Source organism: Chlamydotis macqueenii, chromosome 17, assembly GCF_036417535.1.
Source record: "Chlamydotis macqueenii isolate bChlMac1 chromosome 17, bChlMac1.mat, whole genome shotgun sequence".
Classification (NCBI taxonomy): domain Eukaryota; kingdom Metazoa; phylum Chordata; class Aves; order Otidiformes; family Otididae; genus Chlamydotis; species Chlamydotis macqueenii.
In genome coordinates this window covers 1,865,652-1,881,838 of record NC_141572.1, presented here as the reverse complement: position 1 = coordinate 1,881,838, position 16,187 = coordinate 1,865,652, and the positions used below count along the sequence as shown (strand labels likewise).

Here is a 16,187-nt window from a genome sequence, read left to right as displayed (position 1 = left end):
AACGTTAATATAACAGACACTTTCTAGATAAAATCTACATTCTAAGGGAGCATGACCAGCAACTCCAGAGGAGATGATTCAATACTGACGAATAACAGAAGGGGGGAAAAAAGGTCTGAGATGGAAAGCACACGAAAGAATAAATCTGTTTGGCCTCAAGCTCTTTCACAGTAGGGTCTGTGTGTGCCTCTGCCATCCTTTGCTTGCAATTTACACCCTGAGCTCTCTGTGCAGACTTTTTCCCCACTTTTGTTGTCTCCTGGCTCGGGGACACCTATCTCGGAGCAGGGCCCAACTGCCCAGTCGTCAGTGCAACACCTCCCAGCAACTGTGTTCCTGGGAGTCTCCCATCACACAAACTCCCTTCCAGGGCTCTCACAAATACACTCTAAATTAACAGCATCATTAAGATGGTGAGTGAGATGAATCACACTGCACAGGATTTATTTTGACCCCAAGGAAGCATTTCCCAAGCCTCTTAAAACTGGACAGTAGCACAGATTAGAATGATGTTGTAGAAAATTCAGCCAAAGACAAATAATCTGTATTCTTCCCAGGAAAAGGATCAGGTAAGAACACTCATTTAACCTCTCACTATCCCTGCATTGTTTTCTGCTGCCTACCAACCAGCTGTGTGAATGTAGTCGCTTGTTTAATGTTACCTTTAGGTCTCTGTACACAACGAAGCGATTGTGCATGTGTTCTAAGCCCAGGATGATTTCAGTAGCATAAAACCTCATGTCTTTTTCAGAAAACACTCCATGCTGGGAGAGGTGGTAGTGCAAATCTCCTCCTAAAATTAGAAGGATTGAGATGCAATCAAAAGAACAGTAAAAATCTTGCCTCACAAGCAGACAGCACGAGGTAGGGGGGAACACCATAGCATCTGTGGGTTCTTACAACCTGGAGCACACAAGAGCTCGGACCTATGCTCTACAAGTACACATGGGGACAAAACACCTGAGAAAGCAATAAATAAATTTAATCAATCTGAAAAATACATTTACGTCATACACATTTGCATTCTGTGACTAATCCAGCAACTGGCTCTTAATGCAAAGGATTGCCACAGTAGAATCTCCACAGTAAAACGCAGTCACATTCTGCATGGGTTTCTGGAGAACTGAACCATTTAGCACATAGTACAGCCCAGGCGGGAAGGGACCTCAAAGGGTCACCTGGGCCAAAATACTCAAATATTCCTGCTGGGGATGCTTCGACACTTTCCTAAACAAAGAATAGGTACAATCCAACATCACTCTGTGAGCTAATCCTCACCACCAACACATCAAATTGCGAATATTCCTACAAAACTATTTCTGATCAACCTACAGATTTAAAATAATCAACCAGTTACTTGAATTTGACCTACAGTTCAGATTTTAGTGAGAATCTTCACTTGCAAAACACCAAAACAAGTCTCCTACAGGATATGAGCTCTATTTCTCAATTAAATTTCCAGCTCGGCAAGACGGTACATGCAGATGTGCTCCAGCATCTTCAGGTGCTTACCGCAGGACCACAGCCAGAGCTGAAGTCCCACAACGGCTGAGCATCCTCAGCCAACAAGGGCACTGCAGTATCATCTCTCTCTTAGCTCTGCCAATTCCTCTCTCTGTGTGTTCTCATAGAAGTTATGCTAAGGCTGCTGGGTATCATTTTTTTCCTTTGAGGAATGCTTCTCCAATCTATCGTCTTTGCAGAGCTCTTTATAGTAGCCCTTCTATTTTTATTCTGAAAGCTGTGTCCCTGATCTCCCCATACACTTCTCCACAGGACCATCACTTCCTTAAGCTTCCAGCCTAGCAGGCGCTTTGACACCTTTAGTTAAATATGTTAATGTTACATGGTAACGGAGATTTTTCAGTCTGCTCTATACATCCCCTGGTTTAGATCCATTTATCCTTCCTGCTTGCAGGCTGATGCTTCACACCTCAGGTTATTTCTCCCTCATTCTCCTTATGACCCCAGCAAGTCCTTCTGCCAGTACTTCTGTAATGTTATCACCATTTGCGTGAGCCTTGCTTACCATTCATCAGGTCCAGAATGAAACAGAGTTTGTCGGGGGTGTGGAAGGCGTAGGTCATACAGACTATAAAAGGACAGTCCTAGAAGGAAAGAAGCAGAGTTCATGTCAGGCAATAAGCAAAGCACCTCTTAGAGAAGCTAAAAATACATGTGGTATTTTTCCTATGACATTTGCCAATATTCATAATTTTCTAAAGCAATTTGTGTACTAATCTACACACTCTGATGTTTCACTTACGGTTTAGACATCTTAGATCTTGCTATCTCATTTTAATACAGAAATTAAAAAAGCTATGAAGAGCCAAAGGCTTAAGAAAATGCAAGTAGCATCACTATCTTCTAAAGGCTTGCAACTACAGCAGTTAGGAATATTCTAAAAATATTCACCTGAGTTTGCACTAGACGTAAGTGAAAGCCACATTAATGCTAACAAGCTTTAGGTCAGCTCAGAAAAAAATAAAGCAGTTTCTGTCAAGTGCAAAGGATACGCACTACGATTGCACAGTGAGCATTCAGCTGTCAGAACGCCGACCCAGAATACGAGTCACATCACGTACAAAATCCCAAAGGAATGACAGTGTTACCCTCACCTATACGTCAGACACAGCTACACTGGCAGCACCCTGTCCCCACCGCTGAATTCCCCGGCAGAGCTGCACAAACCTGACAGCGAGGGGTTCTGCCACCCGCTGCCGCCGCCAGCTCTCCAGCAGCACTCCCAACAGACGGTCAGAAGGAACACCAACACCCCAGGCAGGAAGCCACAACTCCGACGCATACGTAACGCGTGGGAAGCAACACAGCAAGGCCCAGAAAACAGCCCGGTGGGGCGCAGATTTGAGAACATCGCTGCAGAGCGGCCACGCGCAGGGGCGGGTTACACGGAGCACGGTCCCTCTTCTTTGTGACTCCAACCTTAATTCACATGGGTGTTTAAGACAAGCAGCCACAAAAAAATACAGCTGGAAAACCACCTCTTCACTGCAAACGTTCAGTGCGCTGGTAGCTCTGTAACGCACACGCACTGACAGACGCCGTGGCAGAAAGGCGGCAGGCCCTCCTCTCTTCATTAGGCCTATACCGCACGTCAGTGGCTAATTAACAGGAGGTGGCTATTGCCTTGTCGACCCCTCCTCCAAAACCACGTGCAATCAGGGCTGTTTGGTTAGTCTATGATGAAAACGTACGGAATGGCCTTGCTCTCGAAAAAGACTGGGCCGCACCGCCATAACAACAGACAACAGCCTGACCCCAGAGTGTGGAGGCTGGCGGGAGGGTGAGCCGAGACGAGCCTAACCGCTGACGAGCCAGGACACCACACAGGAAGCACAAATGTGCCCTAACGTGACTTAAACAATGCGTTAATTATGGCAGCATTGATAGTGAAAGCTCTGGGAATCTCCAACAGGAACTCGCTTCCTTCCCGATTTAGAAGCAGCAAAACACGGCAGCCTTGGGCAGTGCGGGGGCCGCGCGACCGGGCTTGGGGTGCTGCCGAGCAGGAAAGGGAGGGAACGGCAGCACCACCCTTACCGCCCAGCCGGGACGGCTCCAGTTGGTTCATTCTTCCACAAAACCACAAAAAGTTGGAATATAAAGCGTCATAAACCCGACCGTAATCCAGTGACTCCCAGACCGCCTGGGCCGACGCTGCTGTGACGTCCACACCTAACTGCATTTTGTTGTTGTTGTGCAAACACGAATTCCAATCGCACCTCTGCAGAGGGCAGGCACACGGCCGAAACGCCCCGCAGAAACACAAATGGAAAATGCCCAACTGCTACATGCTCCTAGAAATGAGGAGGCTGTAAGGCAAGGCAGCATGGCATCTGACAAACGATACTACCTCGCGTTATAAATTCTGTGTTGCTCGTAACTGCGGACTATTGTAGTTACCGCTTAATTTCCGAACAAAAGCTCCAGTAGAATTTTTAACTTAATTTTCTGAATCAACAGGATAATTCAAGCAGGCTTCCTAAAACCTAGAGCAATCTAATTCAACAGAGGGATTTAGGGTTAGAATTTAAACACCATACGTAGAAAAATAAAGCGTGTTTCTATACCAGGACACAGTATGCCTGTATTTTTATGGATCTCATTTTTTTAAAAAGAAATCTGCAAGTGCAAATGTGGTGATAATTCATTTTTGTGTAAGCCTTCCTAATTTAATCACTGCCCTCTCACTGTGCACCAGAGAGAAGAAATTGTAGTACTGCAATATTTTCCTGACAGAAGAAACACTGCAAAAGAGTATTTTTCAGCATAAAAATAATTTTAAAAGCCCCTATAGGTATTTTTTAAACGAAACAAAGTAATAACATAAATTTTCCAAGAAAGTAATACTTTGTCGCAGCCAAGCTTCTGCTCTGAAAAGAAAACCAAAAAGCAGCTGTATGACAACAATGTGTGAATTAAGAATAGTTTGGAAACAGTTCTTTACATCCAAATTATCCTGGATTAAGTCCAAAAAATTGCAGAAGACAAATTTCTGGCAATAAATCATGTGGAAGGAAAAAAAAAACAGAATAACTATTAAAAAATGCAGGAATGTAATATCTTAAAGACATTGGCACACTGACAACTGCTTTAGAAGGAAAATGCTGGTTCTGACTCTTCCCTGTAGCCCGAGGCCCCGGGTTTAGAGCACAGAAGTGGGTGAGAAGCGCGTTCGCAGCGCAGAGCGGCCGTGCAGCACGCGTAACCGCGTTAGGCAAACGTTAGGTATTACAGAAAATAAATATTTTTTTCTTTTAACAGAAAGTAAAATATTTCCCCTACTATGCTCCCTTCTGAGAATTTCAGAATGAACACCTCCACGGGAGAGGAAGACAGGGCCTGCACCTTGCAGGAGAGGAAACCCAAACCTCAGCAACCGTTTGCCCACGGGTGCACCAACGGCCAGTGACAGCGCAAACACACCGACGGCGAGCGCGGGGGACGCAGAGCCCGCGCTTTGTACTACGCGGCTGACCCAAGCGGTTCCCGCGCTTTGCAGAGGTGTCTGTCGTACCGCTGAGCTGTGCTGATCGAAACGTTGCTGTGAAAAGCTAGGCTGGCCACAACGTCCTCAGCTTTGGAGCTCCCTCTTCAAGAAGCAGTTGTGAATGCCAGCATTTTAGGTGGATTAACAGAAATGATGACACAAACGTATGTGTAATCTGCACAGCTGCTGTTATGTATTTTGCAGAGACATCTGGGTTCCCAGTTAAATGACTAATTGTGCTACGATGAACTTACCACTTCCATTTTTTCCCGGGCAGCACATAAATCCTGTCACGGGGAAGGTTCGCGCCATTCAAACCTAACAATTTATATTCAGCAGTGAAATGAATTATCTTACTCCACCATTTTCAAACCGATTTAATTCTGCATATTCAAAACGCTCCAGCACCTTTCGCACCAGCAGGTGTACCCAACCTGAATGGGTAGCATTTTGTATAACATCTCTCTTTTCAAACTCTCCTTCAAATTTCTGAAAATCTGAAGTTACACTCTAATGAGCTGATAATCTTTAGCAAAAGTCCCAAACGGTCTGTCTGGCTTTTCTGTTGCTAAATGACTAGCTATGAGCTGTCTTCTAAGAAAACTAGCTCCACCATTAGCAGCCTCGTGAACAATCCTGGTTTTGAATTGCTAGACATGAAAATTCACACTCAGTACTGAAGCAACAGAATCCCAAATGAAAGTTAATCAGACCGTTTAATAATTACCAATTTGCCTACATCTCTTGCCTAGTTTCCACTACAGAACTTCACCCCGCTAAGACTGCTGACACTTCTGGACAAGCTGCAACTTACTTAACCTGACTGAAAAGTCTAACTGATAAATGTCAGCTGTTCATTTCAAAGACAAAAGAACAAAGAAATACTTTCCAGTGCTTTGTCTATCTTCACGTTCAAGCCAAGCACGAATGCAATTCTTTGTTAGGCAAATTCCCTGACTGTTAATTTCAGCGCGTGCCTGTCCTTCCCCAGAGAAAGGCTGGGGCAGGGGAGGAGTTTCCCACGAAAGGCACACGAAGAAACACCTCGTCCTTCCTTTGGAGCTTTGCAAGGAGGAAACAGTTCAACCATATGGCGACACCTTGATGCGCAGCTTCCCCAGTTTCTGGTTTAGGATTTGCCTTACCAGGATATTTCTACCAGCAGAGGAAAATGATCTGACGGGTAGCAAGAAAACTCCAAAAGCTAATCTTCTAGGGACAAAACCGCAATCAGCTTTCCCGTTCTGCCGCTCCGCACACGAGAGGACCTCACGTGCCTGTCACGAGGCTAAGAAGTACTCAGCCCTGAGAAGGGCTGTCTGATTCACCGTGTTTTCACTTGGCAATAAAAGGGCACTGTTCAGCAATTATAATTCTGTATTTATATGTAAGCCCTGAAAAACACATCTCCATTTTTTAAAGCCAAGTTTGCAGAAGACGAGGGCCACTCCACAACACGGGCAGCTCTCCGGCAGCTGCGCCGACAAGCACTGAAGTGCAAAGCCTCAGACTGTCCGTGGGTTTAAGACAAGTCCATCCTGAAGCTCAGACTGACGGGTTCCATGGACAACAGAACACAGCCAGGATGCTGCACGTGCACCTGAAGACAAAACCATGCTAAAGGCTTCACAAGTGAGATTTTTTAAGAAGAAATCGGTGTTTACTGACCCATCTGGGTACTGCAGAACCAAACCCAGGATTTACCTAGTCTCTGCAAGACACAGATCTTGTCTCTGTGAGCACAGCCCAGCATTTGCTCCCTGCCACCTCGTAAGGCGAAACAGTAACGCTCCTGCACGGCAGACACCGTGCTATTCGCACACCTGTAGCACAAGCCCAGAACAAAATCACACCCAACTCCTCCCAACGCTTTAACTGCGCTGGGAAAGGGGACGTGCTTACACTGAGCTGCAAACTGAATATTTAATTTGTACACAATAGTCATGAGGAAAAAATTAACCTTTTTACCAGTACCACACGTAACCATGGTGATATGAGCTGATTCCAAGGAGTTTCTAACGAGGCCAGCGTACTCAGAAGGCTCTGGCAATCCAAAGCCTGCTCTGAAGCACAACAGACCGCGGCCACTGCCAAACTTCTCTTCGTCAGGTAACAAGACACGGTCTGGAGAAACCAACACCAGCTGGGTTGCTTTCCATGCACATCAGTGATCCTCTAGCTTTAAACAGTATGCTACATGGGCAGACTTACTCTGTACACCTTGACAGGTACTCAGCTAAAGCACATAAAAAAGCCATGGGAAAATTGGATAAGCTACCATCAGAGTTACAGGAAAGGGAGGATGAACAGATCCGGTTTTCTCTGAAACAGCACCTTACATTCTACAGAAGTGCTGCATAACTATAGCAGAAAAAGCAATTTTTTTACAGGGCAAAATAATGTTTCAGAAAAGTTTCAAATACAAATACTTGAAAAAAGAGTATTTTAAAAATCAGAAGGGAGGTGTGGAGAGAGAGAAGGAATTTCATAAGAAATGGAAATTTCTTCAAGCCTCTTTACCTGAGATGTTCCTTTCTGTAAGCACCCAAACTGAAAAGCAAGCTTGCTTTGCCATTCTTATTCAGACACTCTGCTAGTATCAGAGGGAAGGTTCCAGGGGGGTTTAACTTTTGCATGTCACACAGTTGAATTGATGGCATATGTATTATATGTAACAGCTTTTATATTATATGAAAAAAAAAAAGAAAGGATAACAAATCAGTGATACTTACTCCTGTACTGACAAGAGACAGCATAATTCTTTCGTTTAAGGCTAATGTTTCTCCTTGCTTCATCTTGATTCTCTTCTTATCTAAACATTTCATTGCATACCTGAAAATATTAACTGTTCAGAAATAGCACCGGAAAAAAAATTCTCCTATACTCCATATTATTCACAGCAGTTATGCCATGCACATTTACAGTACCCTGTAAGCGAGCTCTTCAAAGACCGAAATCTGGTACTGAAAACATCATTACACGACTGAACAAGAAAATCTCCAAACTCTCACAGAATTAAAACATTTTCAACAGAAGCCTCCTAGTAACGTGCTTTAACAAAGAATTCTGTGTCCAAACAACCACAGTGACATAGGAATTACATACCATACATCCATTTTTCACTACCTACAAGCAAGGATTCGCAGTATGAATTAAGTAACAAGAGACTTTATTACACTTCCATTTAATTCAGTTTCAACTCTACCAGGAAAGTAATATCTTGAACACACTCTGAGTTTTATACATTTTTTTTTTTAAGTTTTCTTTCTACTCAAAAAAAGGTCAGATATACACAAGAAAGCTTTTTTAATCTTTTGCCATCTGTATTACACAAAGTAATAAAAATTTGCTCGAAAAAGACTGTTACCCTAACAACCATCGAACACGAGCAGGATATAACAGTCTGTGGGTATTTTTGCAAGATGTTAGGTGAGCCTGCTATTAGAGAACAGCTGAGAAGGACATGTGTGTTCCTCCAGAGATTTCTAGACATGGGCAGCCATGGATTTTTAGGCCATTTGTCTTAAAATACGCTCAGGAAAACACCGTGTTACAGCACTGCACCAATGCTAATGGACTGCCTACGCTGCGCCAGCTCCGTACCGAAACGGGGCCTCGTATCACCCTGGCTCTGCACCCCTGAAAAAGCCACGTCATTCCCTGCCATGCATGTGTGGTGAGTGGGGGAAGAGTGAGCGTGAACATACTGGAATTTCACGTTTCCAAACCAAGGAATATATTCACAGCGCGTGCTCTCGCTGAGGAGCCTGTAAGCGATGACTACAAGTTACATTTCACACGCTACCCTTGATTTATGCTCTGACACCGCTGGTCCAAGCGACCGACCGGGGCCATCTCAGGCTGATGGACATCAAGCATCTCACTCTTACATCGAGCCGCGTGCTAAAGGTCACTGCTATCCCTCCCGCTTCGGGCTGCGTTCTGCATTGTACTTCTGGCCCCTATTTAGCTGTCCTTGAAGGAGGTGATGTGAGAGAAGCCTCAGGTGTGTCTTTGCGGGTTAGTGAAACACCGATGGCAGTTACCTTGGAGGGGTGGCTTCCCAAGCTCCTTGCAGGCAGTAAGAGCAGCAGAGGCAGCCATCTAGAGTGGACGGGATCTGGATTAAGGATGGGTAAACAGGTTTGGATTAAGAAAGAACTAAACCAAACCTCTACCCAGAAACTGAACTTAATCTCAAGTTTTGCTTCCAATTTGAAAAAGATTGGCTCTCGCACATTGCACTTCCCTTTACTCTATTTGTATTTGATAAAAACTGTCCTTTACTTCCCTTTCTAGTCCCAAGGTTTATACTCCTCCTGCCAGAGCAAAACTCAGACATGAAAATGACTGGGAACCTGAGGACTACCTCTTCAGAGTGGATGCCTGAGCGTGGCTCAAGCTAAACAAAATGTTTATTTTTGTACACGGGCAAATTAATGAACTGTACATGGACAAAAAAGTACCAGAGCAAGAATAAAGACAGAATTGTTAGTAACAGTATTAATATGAATACTTATGGTCACTGCAAAAATACTGAGCATGACAGCAATATTAAGACATCTTCCACCTGTTAATAGCTCGAAGTTTATTATTGTCAGGGATGCCAAGCACATGCAACTGCCAAAGAAGCCAGCTGTAACTGCAGAGCCCTGGCACTTCAAACACGCCATGCTTACTTAGAAGAGCAGCGTTTAAGGATGGTTCCTGGACTAAAATCGTTAGGAGAAGAGCAAGATGAAAGGGGAGGGGGTGTGTAAATAAGTAACTATTGAGAACAATTGGTTAAATCAATGCCTAGATGTTCAAAACAGAACATAATGGGACAATTACACCTAGAAATCGAAATCTGCTGATTAGGAGAAGTGTGTGAATGGTGAGGCCAGAAAAAGAAAAAAAAAAAAACACACAGGTTGATCTTGGAGTTCCCACCAAGAGCTCTGTTTCACAGAAGTTCAGCACTGGAACTGTATTCTTCCAAACGTGAGCAAGGATCACCACTTCCACCAGTGAGACATGCTCACCATGGCAGACACGTATCCAGTTATACAAATCCGGAATGCCGTATTCAGGATCTGCCCAGGCGTGACCCTGCAGCTGGAGCAGCACCAAGGGGACGTTCCTAGGTCACCCTCTAACCCTACGGCAGCACCAGCTATGTGATACCCGTTGTTGCAAGAAGAGCAGATTAGAGGCAACGCCTCACACAATCACCACAGCTTCCACCAGAACATCATCCTGCGCTGTCAGGCTCTGCTCCAGGAAATAGTTTAGGCACATACTTCATTTTAAACACATGTGCAGTCTCCATTAATTTTGACAAGACCATTTAAATGAAGGATGCGCTTAAGAGCTCTGCTAGACTGAACTCCCACTGCATGGCACACAACAGGATCAAATATCAAACTAAGCTTAATGATGATCCAGAAATCAGAACCTCCTGGGATAAAATTTAATTACAAAGAACTATACAGTAACGTGACATTGCGTTCCAGTGATTTTGTAAGCAAGGACTGGAAGGATTTCCTTACTAGTTCAGAGTTTACAATTACCTCTAAAATAAAGTGTGTATGTATACTCACATTTTTCCAGTGTCTGCTTTTCTGCAACCATACACTTCACCAAATCCCCCTCTTCCTATTATTCTATGTACACTAAAATCATTCATGGTCAGCTGTAAATGCAAAAACAAAACAGACTTCATTTTCCAGTAGTAAAAAACGTACTGTAGAAACACGTAAACAATCCATTAATGTGTTAAGACACCTAACTACTGCCATTCACACAGCAGTTACTGTTTTGGAAAGAGGAGCCCCGTACTGTTTATCTCTCAGTGGACGTGCAGGCACTACAGCCTGAAGTACAACAAGACGAACAGCACGGTTGTTGCCAAAGCCTGACAGCCTCATCCGTAACGCAGCCTGCAGAAGAGGAGGGCTCTCCACAGCCAAACTGCGACAGAGCCACGCAGAGGGACAAAAGCAGCGACCGAGGTCAGGGGTGCTGGGGACAACGGCAGAACCATACGGGGAAAGGGAGACAGATGGTGTCTGGGGCTGTTACAAAGCAGTAGATTGGGCAGCTCAGTTTCCTTCCGCTATTATAAGGATCAAAAAGCTATTCGCTCAAGAGAGGCAGAAGGGACGTCCAGAAAGGAATGGTTAGGACTAGACACTTAGGAGCAGAAGCGCAGAGCAGTAACGTCCAGCATACTCCTTAATAAGGCCTTTTCAGCAGCAGTACTCAGAATTGAACATTTTCTCTCCCGTATCAGCCTTGGCCAAGACAAATACACGTGTAAGTACTTACATGAATGTTTAACTCTACGTTTTTCCATTGACAAAATCTAGTAAACTTGTCACTGCAGAAAAAAAAAAAGTTTAAAAGTTGTCTGAGACTACTGTGTAAAGTATCACAGGAAACATCAAGATTCATATTTAAAATAAAGTTTGTGCTAGGGCATGCTATGATATCAAGCAAACGTTAGCCTTCCCTTCAAACAACTGCAACCTTATCCCCACCACAAAAAAACAATTGCTAGGCAGGGCACGCTTCATATTTTACACCCTTGTGAGAGAAAGATATTGGCTAACCTTATCCCTGTAATTGGAAGTGCTCAGTATCTCCTCACATCTCTCTTTCAGATGGTTTTTAATTGTTAAAAACAACTAACAAACATTTAAATTACATAAAGAGAAAGATAATTATAAGAAAACAGAGGCAGCTCAATTTATGTTAATGAACCTCCATATACTCCAAGGAACATTTTCAACTCATTTTATCTTAAAACAGGGAAAACATCAATAATACCACAAGCTGCTGCCAAAAAATAGCTTCTCGTTTCTACATAAATAATTAAGTATTTATTTTCAGAGTAAGAAATAATAGTTCTGCGGAGGCATTTTACAATTACTTCAGCCTGCCCGCAGAACACCACCACACCATTTTGCACAGTGCATCTGGGTGCTGTTGAATGCGAGCCGTGCTTTACAGACCCCGCTGCAAGAGCGGCTCCATCAAGGGTCAGCGAGCTGCTCCGCTGAACTGGGTCTGCGTCCTGTACTCTGCTTCTTTGCAAGGTGTCCAGACACAAACCACAATGACTGGCTCTCTCAGCCACACACAAGAAAGGTCACTCATGAGAATATCCCACAAGAACATAATTCTGCATTTTTAAACCTTTGAGATCAAATTGCAATTATTACTGCCACATATAGCAACAGAAAGATCTGTCATCTTTACAATTGTTCCACTCATATATCCTGACACTAATCATGATATACAACAGTCAGTCATTTGCAGAAGCTTACTGATAATACACTATAATTTAATTTAGGTTTATTAAACATTTTTTAGCGATACTTAAGGGATCTGGCTTCCTGGTACATTAGGTAGAAAGTTCAGACAATATGTCATGTTCCTACCTTTCCATAAATTTTTGAAATATTTTTCCTCGGAGACTATCACAGATTTCTTCTATATATGGCTAAAAGGGTTGAGAAACACAGTCAGTATTTAGCATACAGCAAACTGATCATGCAGAACTACCCCCCACATACAACTCGCATCGGCCCTGTACAACCACAGCATTTAATGTGTTTTCTTTGAAGAAGGCTCCGTGAAGCATTTAGCTTCATCTAGCTTTTGGAATCTGAACAGGTGCCCTGAAGCCAAATAGAAAATATTTTCATGAGCTAGAAAACCTTAAATGTTTGCCTTGGGGGGGGGGGGGGGGGGCGCTGTACAAAACCTGGGTATAGCACCTGTCAGTGGACAGGTCTGACAAAACACGCACAGCGCAGTTCATTTTTCAGCTCTATTTCAACACAACACATGGTCTCTCCTGTGGAGTCTGTACTGCCCAGAGCTGCTGCCACGCTTCAGCTTTTTGGTGCTTCTCTCCTCTCTGTCCCTAGTAAGAAACCAGCACCTTCACTTCACAAGTGACTTTTTCTAGAGCCATACTGTCTCCTGATGTGCGACGGCACGCAGCGATCTCAAATCCCAACCCGGTTAGCGGTGAGATACAACTCAGGCAACGCAGTTATCAATTTGTCACTTCACCTAACCACAACATTACAAACAGTTCGCTGAGCAGGAAGAAAAACCAAGTGGGGGCAGTGCACATTTTTGCAATATACAAAAAGAGGTAAAACTTGCGTCAAAGACATTTAAGCTTATAAACACTCCAGGATTGACGAGGTTCATTATCTGCAAAACCACACTAATGCACCTAGCCACAAAAGGTAGCATGTATCTGAATTTCTTGTATTTTATCACTGTAATAGAGCTGTAACAAGAAATATTACACTTCTCATTCATTTACTAAAGTAAGGAATAACAGAAAACACGTATAATTTCACAAATGAGCCAGGAAACCATTTATTTTTAAATTCAAATTGGAGATACGTCTATCTCATACTTTCTTTTATCAATTCAGAATTTTAGAAAGTAGTTTTAAAAAGCACCACAATTTTAATGGTGCAGAAACTCCCATTTAGAAAGGTAATTTTTTATTGGTTTTTTTTTTTTCTTGTGGAGAGAAAGAAAAACACGGGAGATGGTACAAATGCTTAATTCCACACCATCATCAACTAGGAATTAATACGCCTTAAAATTAAAGAAAAAATGTTTCCAAAGATTTCACACTACTGAAACATTAAGGCTATTTCCCCACTGTGCAGTTTGTTTTATCCTGACAGGATATGTATCTGCCTGATGTTCAGTGATTTATTCTAAATCATTGAATGGCTTAAAATTACACACATCTAAAAACTATTCTGTTCATATACCATGAACCTTTCATAAATGTGCTTTAAAATAATTTAGGTAAGAATAGGAATTCGTATTTTTTATTTGACTTAGAAAAGCATTCTAATAAAGAATATGTACCAATGCCATTTTATTCCATCTCCTTAAATAATACGTACGAAGTCACTTACTGTCAAATAAGTGCAGAAAACTTGACCATTCAGACTGTCTTAACCTCACCTGAAAAAGGTTGGCTGGCACTTGTTTCTTGGCTAAATACGTTTGTACATGATCTACAGCTTGTTTGGAGAAAGGCTTTTGAAAAAGAAAAAGAAAGATTTCAAATGTAAGAAGTCTCATTTAAGGTCTGCAGCACCGATGATCTTTTAACGCATACTGCAGCAGGAATGCAATCCAGCTTCCCCTAAGTATGTTACTGTGAAACACGCAGAATGCTACCGTAAAACAATTATCCTGAGCTGGGGAGGCAGGAGAGGGGAAGATGAGGAGAGAGGTGAAGACAAAAGGACCAGATGATGCTCCTCTAACAAATCCATGAAAAATCCCATGTACAGGGACAGCTCCATGGACACTTTTACTCCATGGACCTTTTACCACTACAAAGCCAATAACGCATGCTTAACAAAAAATTGCTTAAACCTTTCATCCAAAAAACCACCCACGAGGGTGAAACACTACAAGTTTTTCTTTAAAGTAAGAGCAAATGAAACTTACGTATGTATATGTGTGCATGTATACAGACACACAAAATGCACTTTAATGTATTTTAAAACAGATTTAGCTTAAAGAAATACAAAACAGAAACATCCCCTAATATTTCCTCTGCGTACCACCAAGTTTAATAAAAATTGGCACGCACCAGCAATCTTTACACCTCATTACTGAATTTTTTTTTTAAAAAAAGCATGCTGAATTCTGCCAAACCCAGTCCCACGGACTTCAAACGGAAATCCACAGCACTGCAAGTATTTGTAGTAACAATTCCTTCAGCAAGAGTCCTGATGGTTCTCTGAGTAGAACAGCAGTTATTCTGAATTACCACTGCTGTCAAGCTCCTCGAATAAGGCAAGGGGCAACGTGAACTCTGGATGATACACACGTGTGAACAGGACAGGAGCTCCTTCATTATGTACGTGTCGTAGATCTGCCGACTTCGGCTCAGACGCTCTTCCTCAGAGTCCAGTTTCTCGTATTCTTTTATCTGCAATGCAAGAGAGAAAGACCCATTAGATGAGCACATTTCTAATGATTTTTCACTCATTTGGTAAAACCAAGACTTTGGCTGAAGTTTTATTTTACTGTATTATTTTCGTAATTAAGACTTGAAGAAAAACCTCCTGCAACACCATAGTTACAGCTGACCTCAGATTGCCCTTCTACCTCCAAATTTTTATGCAAGGAAACTGTTTTGCCTAAAATTGCCACAAAGCTTTCTTTTTCACAACCTGAAAAGGACCCAGCTGAAGCAGCACATTTTCCTCCATCTACCATTTGTGAGTACGAACCCGCACAGGGAAGTCAGACGCCAACAGCGCGAGAGGACTGGACCGCGCAAGGAGAGCGAGATGAGCCAACCCCACGGCAGCGTTGCTGAAGATTTTCTGCCCCTCTGCTCAGCTCACAGATAGAGAGCACCGACCTCACTCCCTGAACACTCAAGAGCGTTGACCCCTTTCTCAGATTATCTCACGCCATGCTCTGGACCATCCACAGCACACTAAATGTGCCCTCTCCACGCTCGCGGGGCTGGGACCAGAGCTGTAATATTTTACGGGCAGCGCAGCCATCACCGCCGACAGCCCGCGGCCGCCCGAGCCTCCCGCTCCAGGGCAGCTACAGCACGCCAAGTACAGACGTCCACGCAAGAATATAAAGTCCATCTCAAAATGTTCACGCAGTTCAGCTACATGTTGAATGTGAATCCTAAAGGCGGCTAGAAAGACAGGTTCACAGAATATATCAAGTTTCTTCAGGTGTGACACAGGAGGTCGGTGTGTCCCAGGTGAAGCAACAGCAATCTCACAGGGTTAATTTAGAACAGAACCAGGAAAAGCCCTCACCAAGTCCAAGGGTCCTCTGGAGCGTTTTTAAGGAAAAAGCTCTTACAGGACCGACAGAATGTAAAAATCACCCAGGATCTTTAGGGCAAAGACTCAGCTCTGAGTTGCCCGTGAGGTCCCAGGGTCCAAAGGCAGGCAGGCGCGAAGGGTGCGCTGGATCCCTACACCGGCTCAAGAAACCAAAGCTGAACAGCACCCAGCTGGATTTCATTCAGTGCCTGGTAGCGAAGGAACAGATCCGAGCTGTCTGTACTTTCAGCCCACAGACTAAACCCTGCACAAACGATGTACCAGAGCATCTCCTCCTGAGACGGGGAGAACGCGCTGCCCGCGCCTCGAGGACA

At 43.5% G+C, this 16,187-nt stretch overlaps 1 protein-coding gene across 1 annotated transcript in view; it reads right to left on the bottom strand.

Annotated features, from left to right (window-relative positions):
• Positions 1–16,187, bottom strand: part of GRK3 (G protein-coupled receptor kinase 3) — a 68,012-nt gene that overhangs the window by 12,198 nt on the left and 39,627 nt on the right. The window contains exons 4-11 of the mRNA XM_086761493.1: positions 14,883–14,984; positions 14,003–14,077; positions 12,436–12,497; positions 11,321–11,372; positions 10,594–10,685; positions 7,744–7,843; positions 2,030–2,108; positions 663–793 (exon numbers count right to left, since the gene is read on the bottom strand). Coding sequence (XP_086617619.1) covers positions 663–793; positions 2,030–2,108; positions 7,744–7,843; positions 10,594–10,685; positions 11,321–11,372; positions 12,436–12,497; positions 14,003–14,077; positions 14,883–14,984 — 693 coding nt within the window. The remainder of the gene's footprint in view (positions 1–662; positions 794–2,029; positions 2,109–7,743; positions 7,844–10,593; positions 10,686–11,320; positions 11,373–12,435; positions 12,498–14,002; positions 14,078–14,882; positions 14,985–16,187) is intronic.